Source organism: Diabrotica virgifera, chromosome 1 (genome assembly GCF_917563875.1).
Source record: "Diabrotica virgifera virgifera chromosome 1, PGI_DIABVI_V3a".
Taxonomy (NCBI): Eukaryota; Metazoa; Arthropoda; class Insecta; order Coleoptera; family Chrysomelidae; genus Diabrotica; species Diabrotica virgifera.
The window spans coordinates 152,419,821-152,438,655 of NC_065443.1; the positions used below are offsets into that span (position 1 = coordinate 152,419,821).

Here is an 18,835-nt window from a genome sequence, read left to right on the forward strand (position 1 = left end):
GGATCTAGAGTTCGCTGACGACATATGTCTCATAACACCAAACAGACAACACATGCAAAACAAAATCACCAGATTGAACAACATAGCAAAAACAACCGGCTTAAAAATAAATCCGAAAAAAACGAAAATACTATCAAATGGGGAAACGAACGGAAACAATATATATTTGGAAGGGAAACAAATAGAAGTAAAAGATTTCTGTTATTTGGGCAGTCTGCTAAACACAACAGGAGGCACAGAAAAGGACATAATACAAAGAATAAGCTTCGCACAAAACGCTTTCAACTCTTTGCGCAAGATATGGGCCTCGACAAACATCAGCAGAAGAACAAAGTTACGATTATTTGAAACTAATGTAAAGTCTGTCCTGTTATATGGAGCAGAAACATGGAAACACCATAAAAAATTCTTTCAGAAAATACAATCCTTCATTAACAGGTGCCTACGTATTATACTGAGAATATTTTGGCCAAACAAAATTACTAATGACGAATTGTGGAGAATAACAAATGAAGAAAGGATAGAAGATACAATAAAAAAACGGAAATGGAAGTGGATAGGACACACCTTAAGAAAACCAGCAACAAATATTGCTAGACAAGCTCTACATTACAATGCTCAAGGCAAAAGAAGAATGGGTAGACCATCTTATACGTGGAAAAGAACAATAGAGAAAGAACTCAAAGAAAATAATTTAACATGGAACGATGCAAAAAAGATAGCAAAAAACAGAAGAGAATGGAGAAAACTAGTAAACAAAATTGGACGGAACTCAACAGATGATGCGTGGGACTAGCAACCTCACCATCATTCCTCATGCTACTTGAAACACCGCAAGGTGCCCTTTGCTCCACTTGGAGATGTATGATATATGATGATGAATCGAATGAACTATCTTTTAGTAACTAAAGTTGTCCCAGGAACTCAACTCATAAATATTGGCGATATCATTTTAAAGTCTTCTACTTGTCTGAAATGCCAATATAAATGAGTCAGATTAAATAAATTTTGTAGTTTATTTATACCACTTATAGTAGTTTAAATTTACTCCACCAGAGGTCAGCTACTTTGTTTTTCATCGCGAATTGCGTAGAACGTGCCCTTTACAATGTTTGCTGCATTCCCTATGTCATACAGAAGTAGGCAAATTTTACAACACGTTGCCAATTTGCATAAAACAATTATTTTTTGAAAGCTCTATATTAGACTATATTTTTTTACATTAGATTTTTTAATTAAAAAAAGACAACATGAAATTACTAAGCATAAACTACAATTCATCGAGTGAGTCGATTTTTTTGATAGCAAGTGTAGACTTCCTTCTAGAGCAGGACTTCTGAATTTTAGTTTGTAGTTACTTCTACTTACACTTACAGAGTTTTTAATACGATCTTAAAATAATATTTAATCTTCTAGGTAGTACCATCGACGTCAAAACAAGACCCAATGAATTACTTAGATGACATCCAGCCGTGTTCATCCAAATCTGGGGATCCATATAGAGTAGTATGATTATAGCTGAGGGTTTTACTTCAGTGAGATTAGTACTGTTATATCATTAGAAAGGCAGAATGGATATATTTCCACAGATACGGGAATACGATAATTTTCCCATAATGGAAATTTTTAGATAAATAAAGCAAAGATTATTGAAAGAGGAACACCACATTACAAGTCTGGCTAATTGGCTCTGCCAAAGCCATTTTTCAGAAAAAAAACACCACATCGATCATTTTTTACGGTTTCAAACTTTTTACTTGATAGATAGAGATTTTTGATTCTGGCATTTAGTTTTCGTATACTGATGTATCCAATAAAACAATAATTAACGGATATCAAATGAATGCAAAATAATTATACTGTCCATTAAAATACTTGCCTATTGTATTACTCGACTGCCTCAATTACTTTTCTCGAGGTATTTATGTCTGAATTATTTTTGTTAATATTGCATAATATAATTTCTTAAACGGAATGAATGAACAATTGTTATCCCCTTCAGGAATCATGCCAAAGACAAATTATTTAACACATGTTTTTTACTTAATCCCATTACCTCATTGTCCTTTCTCGTGTGCTCTTTCTAGCGATTCGACAATCCGCAATTCTTCATGTCTGGTGATTATCTTTAAACCACGTTGAACCCCGTTTCCTATGTATCATACACCATGATACAAGTCTGAGGACACATAAATGTGGAAAACTTGTCAAAGTTGATAATTTTTTGCTTTGACTCTTATCATTCAGCCGGTAAAGTATGACATAACTAGTCGATAGTTAAAAATAACAAAATTTACAATTTATCTATATCCCTAGTCTTAACAACAAAGAAAAAAGAACAGGGACACACTTTTCTTGTCCGGGGAGCCGTAAGTCAGTAATGAACTTTATGTTTATTTTTTTTATTGAAAGGATATTGGAAATATAATGCAACAAAAATTATAACTCAGTTTACTACAGCCTAAACTATCTACGGAAAATTTTTCTTTAAATTTAAACAAGTTTTAAGGGTTGAAAGAATAAAATGTTCAGTGATCTATAAATAGAACGCTGGCATATAATGGGTTAATAGAGAGGAGGTAGAACGTCTAAACCATTTTAAATACGTAGACAGCTGGTTACATGTAAATTGTGACTCTCATGAATAGATAATAACCAGGATCGAAATATCACGTAAGACTTTTATGACCAGGGACAGGAAACTAGTTTTATGTAACAAAAACCTGTCGATACATATTCGCAAGAAAATTCTGAAATGTTATGTGTCTATCGTATTATATGGTTGTGGGACATGGACTAAAAACCACAATGGAAAAGTGGAGGGAAAGGGATGGACTTGTCGAAATAAACTATAAACTAAATATTAGCCAAAAAGATTTCAGGAAATTGTAAACATGATGACGGCCAACGTCTAAGTACGGACACGGCACGTAAAAAAGAATAAGGCGATAGCTAGTAAAGATTTTCCCAGGAACTTTCTCCTCCTCAGTCGTTTCCTCATTGCTGAGTGTCGTGATTCCCTATAATACGAGCAACTATCTCTTTCCATCGGCTTCTGTCCTGAGCTTCCCTCATGGATTCAGAGAATGTTTTTCCACTGGCTTTCTGTACTTGATCCGTCCATCGAGTAGGTGAGCGACCTCTACTTCTGCGCCCTTTCCCGAAATTATAAGTCTCTCAAGATTATCATCACTTCTCTTGCAATATGGCCGAAAAATTTTAAGACGGTGGAGAGGCAAATAGAGAAAAGTCGAGTCTGAATATTAAGCTCTTGGAGGATTGAGTGATTTGTTCTGTTTCCGTCCATGAGATCCGAAGCATTCTTCTCCAGCACCACATTTCAAAGGCGCCAATCCTTTTTCTGTCGTCTGATTTCATTGTCCATGTTTCAGATCCTAATTAAAAATGGGAAAAATTAAGGCACGTACTAATCTTATTTTGGTGTTCTTCGACAAGGAGCGATCTTTCCAGATTTTCGATAATCGACTCATAGCGTTTTTGGCCATGCCTATTCTCCTACGTATGTCTGTTTCACAAGATCCTATATCCGAGGAACAGCTCTTGCTTAATAGTTAGGTCCTTGAAACAGAGATATGTCAAGAATAGATCTGGCAGACCGCAGAAGAGGTGGGCAGATGATATCAAACAAGTCGGGGGCAAACAGTGGAGGAGAATTGCCAAGAGTAGAAATCGATGGAAGCAAATGGAAGAGGCCTATGTCCAGCAGTGGACGAACACAGGCTGAAGAAGAAGAAGAAGAAGATCTGGCTAGGGATATGCTACTCAATGCATCGGAGTGTAATGTCGATATCAAGTACGGTGGTCTAGCTATCTTTGTCTGTCGTGCGAGTGTGAGCGTATCTACCAAGAGGTGGGAGTAATGGAACGACAGTGACACAGAGGCGGCAGCCATCATATGCTAGAGAGAGAAAGTTAAGCGCCGGTAGAGAGAGATAGATAGACCACCGACCCGAACTGCTCCGCGTTACGCTATTTTTCGGAGTTGGCCAAATCTATGTGTATAAGATCTTTGCCTTGAAATCGTATTGTTGTCTCTTCTTCTGTTTTTATATCTATCTGTGCGATAACTCTTGGAAAAATAAAAGTCCTAGAGTATTGAAATTTGGCATGATACTTCGTTTTATATTGATTTAAACGAATCCTGTATAGTTCAGTAAACATACTAAATATTTCCTAACGATTAAAGCATCAATAAATCTACTTTGCTTTGAATATTAAATACGATTGATCTTAAACACTGATAACTCGGAGATAAACCGTAATTTAAATGATCTAGTGGTTAATTTAAAGATGATAAATGTTAATTCTATTGAAATTTTTGTTTCCATTCTCTTAGCAACCCAGCATTTGTAATGATACGTTGTTTTCCGGGATTATAGGAATTGGACTTGAATTATTTATTTCGAAAGTTTGTTCTGCAACTACAATATCTGTGTCGGATATTCTCTAAGACCACACGGCAACGGTCGTCAGCGAGATACAGTTACGACAGTTGTCATAATATCTGTGTCGGATATTCTCTAAGACCACACGGCAACGAGATACAGTTACGATAGTTGTCATATTGCCTTGGCCTGCTAATGCCTACATTTCTTGATAAAATCTGGTATTGACATTACTCTAGACAATAGATAAAATGCTTACATTTATTTCTTAAATTGGTGCATATCAATAAAATTATAAAGATGAAAACACTTAAATATTTTGAGTTTTAACTGGATACATCAACCTAACGAAAAAGTTTCCGTGATAATGTTTGCTTTATTAGAGTTTTTAGAAATGATATAAATAATTTTATCAAAAATTACATCAGTAGTGTAAACTCGAAGTAAATATTTTTAGCGATAAAATACAGGGTGTTAGTAAATAAGTATGAAAAACTCTAAGGGCTAATTCTACATAAAGAAATAATGCCGGTTTCCTCTATAAACATATGTCCGCAAATGCTTCGTTTCCGAGATACGGGGTGTGGAAATTTTTATTTCAAACTGCCAATTTATTTATTGCTCTAAAACCAGTTGAGCTATGAAAATGAAATTTGGTGAGTTTTAGGAGGTAGTTATTGCACATTTTTTGACATACAATCATTGGCGCGCATATGGGTAATAGTCTGAATTTTTTTAAAGAAAAAAATAGTACGCCACTGAAATATTTCAAATTAAAAATTAGTTTTAAATTCCAGGTTTATTTTTTATTAAAAAATTCTTTCTTGCCTTTTTTTCACATGGTGCACCGTTTTTATGCAGAAAAATAAAACATTCTGATGCCTATTTTTCATTTCTTAATATATTATTAAGAAATATCCAATATAATAATACTAAACTGGAACAATAACAGAAAATATTATTAATAAGTTTTTAACTAGGTGCAAAGCTGCAAAAAATGTTTAAAATGATCTCCTTTACAGGTAACAGAAGAATTGTATATTCATCATTGGCGCGCGCACGCGTACGGGTAATGGTCTGAATTTATAAAAAAAATATTACGAGATTGATACTCGTATATGTCAAACTAAAAATCATTTTTGAATTCCTTGTTCAATTTACGACAAAAAATCTTTCTTGCCTTTTTTTTCATACGAGGCGCCGTTTTGTACAAAAAAATAAAACATCTTAACGCTTACAAAGTATTTGAGGTAGTTTCCATAGTTATGCATATAAACTTAGTTCAAATACTTTGTAAACGTTAAGATGTTTTATTTTTTTGCATAAAAACGGCGCCGCATATGAAAAAAAAGGCAAGAAAGATTTTTTGTCGTAAATTGAACCAGAAATTTAAAAATGATTTTTAACTTGACATATCTCAGTGGCGTACTATTTTTTTCTTAAAAAAATTCAGATAATTACCCGTACGCGCTCCAATGATGAATATAAAATTCTTCTGTAACCTCTAAAGGAGGTCAATTTTAACATGTGTTGTAGCTCTGCACCTAGTTAAAAACTTATTAGTAATATTTTCTGTTATTGTTCCAGTTTAGTATTATTATATTGAATATTTCTTAATAATGTATTAAGAAATGAAAAATACGCGTGAAGATGTTTTATTTTTCTGCATAAAAACGGTGCACCATGTGAAAAAAAGGCAAGAAAGGTTTTTTATCAAAAATTAAACGTGTAATTTAAAAATAATTTTTAATTTGAAATGTCTCAGTGGCGTACTATTTTTTTCTTTAAAAAATTCAGGCTATTACCCGTATGCTCTCCAATGATGAATACCAAATTCTTAATTGTATGTCAAAAAATGCGCAATAACCACCTCGTAAACTCGTAACTCACCAAATTTCTTTGGTGAGTCTTAGACCTAAGTCTTAAGAGTCTTAATCTAAACTGGTCTTAGAGCAATAAATAAATTGGCAGTTTGAAATAAAAATTTCAACACCCCGTATCTCGGAAACGAAGCATTTGCGGACATATGTTTATAGAGCAAACCGGCGTTATTTCTTCATGTAGAATTAGCCTTTAAAGTTTTTCATACTTATCTACTAACACCCTGTATATAGATTTTAGTTGATCTCAAAGGATTTGCTTTGAGGATTTTCCCGTGTCTTTGTTAGAACAAATCATACTTATACAACGACAATAAACCATGTAAATTATATTAGTAGCAGTTGCAAGTCTATGTAAAATCTATACACAAATGTCGTACGAGTCTTTTTACATCGGGGTCACTTTCCGACCACCCAGGAAAAATTATAAGCGTCTGCTTCCTTCTTAAAGACCTTCACCACCGCCTCTCCCTTCTTGTGGTGTATAATCCATTTCTTGTTTCTATGGTCACAGTGGAAGTTGAAAGAGTGCCAATATAAAGGGCATTGCATATTATTTAAAAAACCCATATCTGTCAAAACGTCATTACTTTTGTTCTAGAAAAATTCGTAAATCGTTAAATATTCTTATTCCCTATTTGGTATCTAAACTCTGCACCACAATATATCCCCGTACGATTTTGCTGTGCTCTGCTCTGTCAAGTGCGTATGGTACACGCAAATAGTTACGACGTACGGTAACATAAAACCCACCACAGGTTTCGATAGAGTCAAGTTGCCTCTGGACGTGTTGCATATTTGAATTTCTGTTAGAAAATTCATTAGCTGAGCTGAACCGAGTAAAGATTTCTCTAGCATTAAGTTTTGGACTAGTGAGTGAATAGCCAAACGAGCCTTGTTTTTTACGTGTTCCACTACCCATTAGTCAAATTTGATAGTCGCAAATATCCATTTTTAATTAAGTTGAGGTTGCTTATATGGTTATAAACTTTAAACTGTCATTAAACTTCTTTCATAAAGTTAAAAGTGCTTTCATATCTTAAAGTTGATGAATAGCTCCGCACATACATATTAATAGCTCCGCATATACAAAAGTAATCTGAATTACCTACGTGTCAAAGTAAGTAGTAGTAACTTAGCGTATCAAAATCAGACACGTGATTTCAATGGATGAAATTGTGATCAAACATGACAACCTCATAGAAAAAGAGGTGTTAGCAAGGATAGGTGCGATGATAATTAAAACTGTACCTACATGTCAATTATTCGCCCAGTTGTTACACATTGAAGTGAAACGTGGACTATACATCAGCGGGAAATAAATAAGCTGCTAGTATTTGAAAGGAAGGTTTTCAGAATGATATTTGGCAATCAAAAAGATGAATTGACAGGAGAGTGGAGAAGGCGCCGCAATGCTGCACTGATGAGTCTGTACATACTGAAAACATCTCAGACACATTAAAGCTAACCGGATAAGATGGCGAGTCATATGGAAGACAGTGTTTTTTGAGAGACCAGACGGTAGAAGATCAGTAGGCCGTCCCAGAAATAAATGGAAAGATGATGTTGAAGCCGATTTATCTAGGATCTGGATACAACAATGGGCAATGGAAGTACAAGATCGTACAAGACGGAGGACGATAGAGGCGAACACTCACCCCGAGTTGTAAAGCCGGTCAAAAAGAATAAGAAATAGTGATTAGCACACGGCACCAGAAGAAGAAGAAGAATTTTACCATATGAAGGTACGTGCAAAACTATTCGTCACTTTTTCTAATATTTAGTAATACCTAGTATAGTTTCGTAAACGTGGTTTTTGGTTTCGTTTTACTATAAAAACTGACCCTGTGCTCAATTATACCCAAAAGTAATAATTGTACTAGGTCTTAGACCTCTTTCTTTTTAGTCTTCTTATTTATTTCATAAATATCAGCAGGTGTAGAGTCACCTGGCGATGTTTGTGAAAGCTTCAAGTTTTTGACTATTTTTCTATTTTATATGGTGATGTTCCAAGATCTCGGTGTACAACCTTTCTTCTTTGGTACCATGCAGAGTTTCCTACTTGATACTTGGTATTGATTTTCAATATCTAGATTTCTTTCATATGCTTACGGTTTGTTGCGATAAAATTATACCGGATTAGAAATTGATTTTTAGTATCAATATATTGGTCGGATAAAACCTAAGATTTTAGTAGGGGAGGAAAGTATGCTAAATGTGCAGTCACTCGAGCGCTTTGGGGACCTATTGGGTTGTGAAGAGTAGGTTCTAAAACCAAAAAAAGTTAAGTAAAGTTTTCCATTTTAGTGGGGACTTTCAATTTTTAATTTAATTTTCCATTTCCAAAAATCGTTTTTTCCGATTATAGCGCCATTTACCATAATTCGAAAAAATGTTTCAAATAAAAGTTACTTATTTTTACGTAAGGAATCCGAACCTGCAATAAAAATGGGGACTCCTATTTAAAATTTTAAAGTAACCCCCCACCCCATCTCCGTGGGGTCGTGTTTGGCGCCATTCGATAGATTTTTCAAGCATATTGAATAAGTGTATTTTTCAGTTTTTCGATCTGATGTTCATTTCGCGAAATATCGCGTGTTTCGTATTTAAAATTTTAAATTTACCCCTATCCTTCTCCGTGGGGAGTCGTGTTTGGTATCATTCAATAGATTTTTGACAAATATTAAGCACGTATTTTTTAGTTTTTAGATCTATCGTTCATTTCGCGAAATTTTCGCTTTTTTATTGTGAAACTTTGTGACACACCCATTTCCTTACGCCCCGCCCAAATCGTCACATTTTTTAAATATACACTGTTTTGCATGTACTTAACTTACCTTATCTTAATCTGACGATTTCGAGTTTTTCTAAGGATAGATTTTTTTTCGGCCCCCCTTAACGAACTCCCCTGTGTTAAGAGCCAATATATAGTAGAGGTACATCTACTGGGTACCAGGTTTCTCCCCATATTATAATCTGACGCGCTCGAGTTACTGCAAAAATCCCCGCTTGGGCTCCTCTAACATTTACTTTAATTTTGATTTCATCGTTAACTTCCTTTATGTTCTTCGTTATTATCGAAGAAATCAACGCATTAATATTTTGTTATTTCCCGTGTAGCCCGCCAAGGATACTGCCCCTTTCCCTTTTTTATCTTTTTTTTTATATTCTGGTACAGTGGAAAATCGATAAGTCAGATTAATCGGGACCGCAGCTGATCCGGGTCAGCCGGAGTTCCGGGTTATCGGAGGCCGACCTATCGAGGTTCCACTGTACTGTTTTATCTTTTTTACGTAATACCGGTATAAACTGGTCATACTTCAGTCAATTGTCTTATTACACATTGTATGTATGTGTGCGTGTGTGTCACATTTGTCTTGTCACTAAGTAAAGTCGACTTCATTGTTTTTACAAAAAATCGCTTACTGTATCCGAACGATTGCGGTACCTTGGGTGAGTACTGGTCCGTCAAAGAAAAGACTTTTTTCAAATAAAAATTCTCATCTCAGCAGCGATTCTCAACTCGCAACCCCTGAATTTATATTGAATATTTCTGAACTGACGCCACATTTCGGGATAATAAACATATTTCAAAAAGTGTTATAAAAGAAGATTTACATAGATTTCAAACAAAATTATTTTTATGTTATAAAAACTACGGGTAACTTCGAGTAATGTAATTTTTGATATGAATTCTTTAACCTGAGACGTATGATTTCCTTTGGTGCAAATAGTTTGATGCAGTACAACATTTTAAAACTTTTTTTACAAAAAAAAGTGTGTGATAGAATTAAATTTTATAACAATTACTTAGCATTTTTATAATATTTAAATTAAATGAGAGTAGGTTATATTCACAACCAAATTTACTGGTACAGATATAGGATTTTTCTCATTAAATCCATTTCACATCATCGGTCAGGTGTTCAATTGTCTAATATGTTCAAGGGAGCGAAACATTAAACAAAGACAAAACTATGTTTGAAACAGATAATTGAATTGGAAAAAAATTGAAAAATAAAAATATTACTATACTCCCACAATAATTTCAAGAAGGTGACGCATACACTATTTTAACCAATATTGAATGACGAGTGACAATGAATCACTGTCTTGTAAAAATTGTCGGAGTACAACATTATACACAGGAGCTCCTGCAACACGCCAAAACAACCAAACAAAATCTCCTGTTTCTAGACCTTTCTAGAATATTAGACGTACTTTTCTTATACCAACTCCTATTAACAATACTGTGTTAATGAACATACAAGCTCCCTAAATGCTGTCTAGCTCCTTTCACACATTTTGTACGTATAAATATAATCGGCTCATTTATATGAGATACCTGCTGAAAGGACAAACTTTTGTTAAGTCAAAATCAAACCATAAAAACATTAAATCGTCTATTTCCATTTTGTAATTTTCAAATCAAGTGGCAATTATTGATGTTTGATGTTTAAATCCCGTATACAGGGTAAGTGGGGAGGAACGCACCAAAGTTTAAGACTGTACAATATACGTAATAATAATTCAAAATAATTCATATGTTGTTATTCGATTTTCATTTGTTTCCGAGATACGGGGTGTTAAAATTTTTCTTACAAACTGACGATTTATTTATTGCTCTAAAACCGGTTGAGGTGTGCAAATGAAATTTGGTTGGTTTAAAGACGTAGTTATTACACATTTTTGACATAAAATTAAGAATTTTATATTCGCTATTGGCGCGCGTACGTGTAATGGTCTGAAATGTTCTAAAGAAAAAAAATAGTACGACACAGATATTTCAAATTAAAAAATATTTTTGAATTCTCCGTTCAATTTCTGACAATCTATCTTCCCGTTTATTCATACGACGCTTCGTTTTCATGCAAAAAATAAAATATCTTAACACTCACTGTAAGCGTTAAGGTGTTTTATTTTTTGCATGAAAACGAAGCGTCCGCGTCGCATGAAAAAAAAAGGGAAGCTAGATTTTTTGTCACAAATTAAACGAGGAATTCATGAGAGATTTTTAATTTGACATATCTCAGTGGCGTACCATTTTTATCTCTAAAAATTTTTAGACTTATCATTACGCGCGCCAATGGTGAATATAAAATTCTTAATTGTATGTCAAAAAATGCGCAATAACTACGTCTTAAAACCCATCAAATTTCATTTGCATACTTCAACCGGTTTTAGAGAAATAAATAAATCGTCAGTTTGTAAGAAAAATTTTAACACCCCGTATCTCGGAAACAAAAGAAAATCGAATAAGAACATATGAGTTATTTTGAATTATTATTACGTATATTATACAGTCTTAAAGGTTGGTGCTTTCCTCCCCACTCACCCTGTATACGAGCATACTGATTTTAGAACTTAATTAAAACAATTTCTTAAATTTTGAGTAGGCATTAGACTTTTTTTAAACCTTTCAGAAATATTTACATATTAATAAAAAATACAATTAATATAAATCAATATAACAACAAGGATAATATTTAAAATAAAAATTTAAACAACTGATCGATGAAGTGAAAAAGACTTAACTTGAAAAAATACAAAGTTACGTATCCAGGATATCATTTGTTAAACTGGGAATAGTTACATTTTTTGTAATAAAACTAAAAATAAATTTTGATGTTATTGACCAGCAATAACTGGTACAAAATAATTTTCATTCAAAATTTAATAGTCTGTGAAGATTATCTTTGTCCATTCCTGGTTTGGTTTCCTTTTATATTAGTTTATTTTCTTGCTCATATGAGAGGCATAATGACACCTGCGATACAAAACTGTGCCAATAAAGGAATACAAAGGAAATAATAAATAAAAACACCCAAAGGACAAATAAATAGAGAAGGGGAAGCCAACATTTTAAAATTAACAGGAAATTCAGAGGCATCTGGCTGAAATACGGCAAGAGAATATGATGCAATGAAACTACGAAGAATAAGATCAATAAGGAATGTGAAAATCCAATCCAAGGACGTAAATTCTATAAATGGGGATATCTGACGGAGAAATGGATACGCTACTAGAAGAGATGAGAAGGAAAAATCTACATAAATATTAATTATATTCTTATAAAAACGTTTACCTCTGCGCCTAAAGTTGCTTAAAAATAGTAAAAAAAGCACAACATTATTTAATTAAACGAAGATGTTAACAGTATATTTATCATATTTTAACAAGAGAGCCTACATTTTAAAACCTTATAGTACAATGACATATTAGAGTAAATAATATATTCAGGGAAAATAAAATATGATACAATATCATAGCATCACGTTGAACTCAATTTACACCTCATTACAACAATCCATGCACAAAATTTAAACAATAAAAATATAACGATTTGCTAGAGACATTTAAATATTATCTTGAAGATTTTCTGGTTGGTGTTGGTAATAGTTAGTATCAGTTATACTATTCTTATGGATAAAATAAACATAATCATCAATCAAGATCAAGGTATGTGTAGATATCTGTAAACAATTAACAGATCAAGTTTGCAAGGTAATCGAAAAAAATCAGTTAGGTCACTAACCTAAAAAATATTTATTTTCAAATGCCATAAAAAACTTTTTTTAAACAAAAACAGTTAAAATTTTGCTTTTCAAATCGTTCTATAAAAGAAGATTTCTTCTTTTTGAAGAATTTTTGATAGAAGATCATCTAACATAATCACGGAGCTTTTTTCATAATTTCCATTAACTTTAATTACGATTTACGCCGTTGTTAATCAAAATTCAGAGTTGGCGCAATGATATGAAATGATTGTGATTTCGAGGCAAATCTATTTCATGTAAATTTTATTGCATTTGAGTGACACTACATTTTTCATAAGATTTGTGCGATGTCATTTACCAAACAATTGGGACTGTGATCAGCGAACCGAATATATCATTGATTTAAGTTTCCTGGGTGGTTTTTTCAATTATTTTGGGTATCCTTCTCTATAAAAACTGGAGGACACGTTTAAATAGATTCTTTGATTTAGCAATTTCATTTGACACATATGTTGAAGTTGGAGAAGATTGTGTTTATTTTACCTATACTTATGATATGATTTTTCCATATCTGGTGATAATTAAAATTTTTTACCAAATACAGCAGTGGGAGACATTAAGATAATTATTTCTTTAGACCTGAACAGGTCTAAGAAATAATTACTCAATTAAAACATAAGTATAACTTACTTACATAATATAACGATATAACTATTAAATAGAGGTGAGAATACCTACATTTAATATTTATTATCTAAAAATCCCCTTCGAGTTTTCAGAGGCCTCAAGTATTTGACTTTTGTGTCTTATTACTAAAACTAATTTCTTTATTTACATCAAAATTTATTTTCAAGACAACGCAGCATTAGCAGATTTAAAGAAATCAAACTAGAAAAGAAAACTGTTGAAATATTTGCACTCAAACACTTGTTCAAATCAAGCAAAAAGAAAAATTTTATCCTAAATTTATTGTACATAGTATATTTATTATTATTTATATTCGTTCGTCAACCGAGGAATTCTATTAGATGTTGGCGATGTATATCGGTCTTTAATATTACAAAATTGGGACAGAAAATGAATGTTAAGTTTGGATATATTTTGCTGGTTAAAAAGTTTCTTGGATTGAAAATTATGGCAGAAACTTTACAAAAAGATGATGCATATGAACACGCTATATAAACGGTAGCATTTTTTTATATTAATTATGTATTTAATGGTGGATAAATATTTAGATATTGTCATATCCTTCCTTTTTTGTCTAACTGTCTCCCTCTATATAGGTATTTTTGGTTCTTTAAACGCTACTTCTGCTTCAAGAAAGTCTGAAAATCTTTGTATTAAGACATTAACTAATCCATTCACTCTCTGTACTTCCCTTAGTATATTTATGTAGTGGTCAGTTTTATTCCTTGTCTCTCTACTCAATGATTGATGCGTTCATTATCAATTTTAATCTTATCGTTTTAAGAAATGGACTAATCAATCACTAATGCCTGTCCGACTTCTTCCAACAAAACAACATTTTGTGTCGAGCGATTCTCGTCCCGATATTAAACGTCATGTGACCGTTCTACCAAACTCTGTGCTGTCATTAAGTATTTCGCATTCAGACAGGGCATATAATATGTATAACAATTTCTTCCTCCACTTCGTATCTCTGCATTATTGTTAATTCAAACTATCTATGTTGAAGAAACGTTTTCTAAGATGACACTGTCCAGTTACCATCTCTGTGATCATATGTAGCTCTCATCTAAAAAGATTTTCTGCACACAGGATTGCTCCCATTTTTTATAACTCTTTTGAATTTCATTTATAAAGACATCCTTAGTGATGCTGCAGAATGGTTCTGGTCTTTCATAGATTGCTCTAGAAACTTGCTTTGCCAGCGAATCTGCTAGTTCCCTTGGACTCTTTCATATTCCTTGTATCCGTGTTAGATACACAATACACATGCTACCTCAGTTCTGTGTCAGTTTAATTTGATTTGTAGTTGTCTTTTGTTTTTGTCGTTATATTTATCATCTAAATTTTTAATTTTAGCGCCTTAAATCAAACCTAGTCGTACTGGATCCTAAAAAAACTTTCTGTTAGAATTTTTGTCAAAAGTCTTATTTCTTTTTCGTCCATTTGATACATTCTGCCTCCGCCCACATCATTTATACATTCATATCTCTCCATTTCCTGCTCTATAGTAGCGACAATAGATTCTAAATCTATTTTCACCATATTATAAAGTTAACATCTTATTATTTGTAAGAGTATCCCCTTCCACTGCCCACTTCTAAAAAATTTGTTAGATATTGTTAAATTTGTTAAATTGTTTAAAATAATATGGTGGGTTTCAACGCAGCATATGTCAAACTTTCATGGCTCTGATACTTGTTGGTTTTATTCTACTTATGTTGTTTTTCCTTCAATCTCAATCCATTAGAGGACCAAGTGGTAGTTTTATTATACTATTTATTAGATGACTAGTTTGCTAAGGATTTTAAAACCCTCCACTGACATATTTTTCTTTCCTTGCTTTATTATACCATATGTGTGCTAATATTGAAAAGAAAATAAATTGAAAGTGAGAAACAGAGATGACAATAAAGAATATGTGGACCAAAACTTTATGTAGAGAAAAATAACCAATAATAAAAATATGAAGATCTAGATGAAACCATACCTTCTATTTCAATAACGATTTAAATTTTTATTTGTTAATTAGGAACCAAAGAAGGTCCTTAAAAATACATGAATCGGTCATTTTAAAAATGACATAAGTACTTAATATTATATCCACATTTTGTCAAAAATATCTTTATAATATTTTCGGGTGGATAGTCACGAATGTCGAGGTGTTGAGAAGAATGGGAAAAGAAAGAGAGGTTTTAAGTACAATTAAGTTAGAGAACTGCAATATATGGGACATTTCATGAGGGGCGAGCGTTATAACTTATTGCAATTAATAATACAAGGAAGAATACAAGGTAGAAGGAGTCGTGGAAGAAGACACATCTCCTGGTTAAACAATTTGAGAGCTTGGCTTAACTGCACTTGTATGTACTGATCTTATTAGACCATCGGTATCGAAAGTACGAATTGCCATGATGGTTGTCAACCTGCTTAGAGGAGATGGCACATGAAGAAGAAAAAGTTAAACTGTAATGGTTATGAGGCGCTCGCGCGTGTAATGAAATTGGTTTCTAAACTCCGCTAGCTAAAAGAAACACTCTTGTTTGTTGGTAATATTTTATTATTATTAATAATACCGAAATATAAAAAAATCAAACACTGGTCCATATTGCAGAGCTGTCTGATTTGGTTTTATGTATCTTATTTTCAAATTTGCAATTAGTAATTTGCTGCAGGAACACATTTACACAGTAAGAGACAATTCAAATACAAATGAAACCCTTAAAATAAATTTACCATCAATGTCTTAAAAATGTATCCAAACTTTTTCTGTCTAAATATTATCTTTTGGAAGCTAATTCCACTAAATATATCATTTGTGTTTAAATATTAAAAAATATCAAAGCGGCACAAGGTAAGGCTTTTGTGACCAGGACTAAAGGAGGGCTAAAATATAAGAAATGGCTTTTATCTGCTCAATAAATATTTGTGTTTGGAGGGATGCAAAATTGGATCAATTATTTTAAACATGTATTACTAACCAGATATACCTATATCAGATCTCTTTTATAATACCTATATCAGATCGATAGAATTAATTATCGAAAAAATAAAAATCTTCATAGGTACATTGTTAGCACGTAGAATAAAAGAACAGAAATATTAACAGCATTATAAGGAACTCGCAAAAGTATAGTAAGTCACCACAAAGCAACATGTAGATCACAATAAAATATCGATGGTAAATACCGAGAAATATTTTCCAAGAAAAACCTTCTTTTTAAATGACTGTAGGATATGCACGCCTCATTAAAAAAAGTCGTTTTTTATTGTCTTTTGTTATTTTTCAAAGTGAATCTTTTTTTTTAAACAACAAATTCATATTATACAGGAATCATTCAAATGGATGAATTGTAGTTAAACTATAAAAATTATCAATCAACAAAGATCAACACTTTAATCGAATCTAAAAATCTAATGGGGACGGTTAGAGAGGCGGCTCCGGTCGACTTTGTAGACTTTGTCTCAGCCCCAAATAATGAGCCATAATCAATTAAATCTGAATCAATTAAAGAAACGCCCATCTGGATCTCAACAGAAAATCAGGTAAGAGACAAACAGCTGCTGAAATGCAGATCGAAGAAAATCGTATAATAGCCAATCGACATGATAAAATACTGCCGTTGATGAATTTATGTTCCAGAAATTTAACGACGGTAATTTGAAAATGAAATAAGTAGCATGAAGAAGAAAAATTCTCGGATCGACATACCTTCCATATTTTATCATAATCCCGAACAACCATCATCAAGGGAATGATGTTTGTGCTGCGCCATCTAACCTGGGGCAGCACAAACATCAATGAAAGAGGTGGTGGTGGAAAGACAAGTCATTAGTATACTTTGTTATGAAATACTATTTAGACACACAAAATATAGAAAACAAACCAAATTTCGCATTTTCACAATGAAATGAGGTCATTGATGTAACAGTGGTCATAACTCACGTAGCTAGAACTGTTAAAAAATGGCATAATGTCAGATACCTACGGTGTTTTGTTCGGACCAACCCTCGACACATCTGTTTTGAAATAATAGGAAACCTTATAAGGAAACTTATCGTAACCTTCGTAAAACAGGCTGGGAGTATGTCATGCAGATTTGGATTATTGTTTAGGTAGGGTTAAAAGGACGATAAGACATACACTGAATCTAAACATGACTGCTGAACAATTTCAAGAGATTGTCATGTCGACGTTCGAAGAGAATAATTGTCCGGAAAGAGTGAAGAGTATTAACAGAAAACTGCTGTGGTGGAATGGGATATTATAGACTACTAGAAAATCTAAACAACGTAATGAGTAGATCAAGTCATAGCAACATCATAAATGAAATTAGGGATACCGAATGGATGATGATTTCTGACGATATGGCACCCAGATTCAGGCCTTAAGTACCTTGCCAAGTGGATACACTTGAGGGATGGGTCTGGAAAAACACACAACTCAGGCTGCAGAGTTTTCCCTGAAACACAGATGTCTTTAAGATTGCAGAAGGATTGGGTGTAGGAATATTCAGTAGTGATTAAGAAACACCGTTAAACTGGGAAAGTATATTCAGTTAAGAACATGACAAAATGTATTGGACGGACATGTGCTAATAGAGCTGAAGTATCGCGGAAAACAAGCAGGAATTAGCTCAGGGTCATAACAGGCTTTAGTAATGGACATGCATCAGTCAACGGACATCTGCATACCATGGGGCTGTTTCAGGGAGACTTAAACTGCGAACTCTGTACTACAATTTTAGTGAAGATAAAATATAAATATTGATTTGATAAGTTATTGTGTATTGAAGAAGTATTAAAATAAAGTTTGTTGTGTCAGATAATGCTTATTTTCCACCCAACAACTTTTCCTAAAGAAAAACCGTTTTTTGGAAAGACTTTTTGGGTTACCAAATTACACTGCAAATCTGTTATCAATAATGCTAGATAGCCCAATATATACGAAGCCTCGATGGATATTCAAATCAAAAATAAAAAGTTAAGAGTTATAAAAGTTAACAAGATATCTAGAAAGCCATTTTAGTAATTCTGATTAAAGTGACTAAACTTAAATCCGCAAAAATATTCAAAATACATAATATGAAAAATCTATGACCGACAAAGAAATTTGCAATAAGTATGGCCACTTAAAAAGTAAGATAGTATTGAATATGCTCAAACTCTGAATCAGGAATGGATTTATTATTAAACCATAACAGTCTTAACCCCAGGTCTAAAATTACCTTAGTATGTATACCTATTCTCATAGTTTGCTTTCTCCAAATTTCTCGACGTATACTATTTTTTCTAGATATTTCGAAATATATAAATAATTTTCTTCATTTACGCGATCTAGTAATTTCTCTTTCCCAGTGATTCC

General features: G+C 32.9%; 1 protein-coding gene across 2 annotated transcripts in view; it reads left to right on the top strand.

Annotated features, from left to right (window-relative positions):
• LOC126878760 (uncharacterized) overlaps positions 1-4,929 on the top strand; it is a 124,301-nt gene extending 119,372 nt beyond the window's left edge. The window contains exon 8 of one of the 2 annotated variants that reach the window (XM_050641640.1): positions 1,417-4,929. In XM_050641640.1, coding sequence (XP_050497597.1) covers positions 1,417-1,512 — 96 coding nt within the window. In that variant the 3' untranslated portion in view covers positions 1,513-4,929. The remainder of the gene's footprint in view (positions 1-1,416) is intronic. The other variant, XM_050641641.1, reaches the window with a different exon arrangement.
• Positions 4,930-18,835: the final 13,906 nt, after the last annotated feature.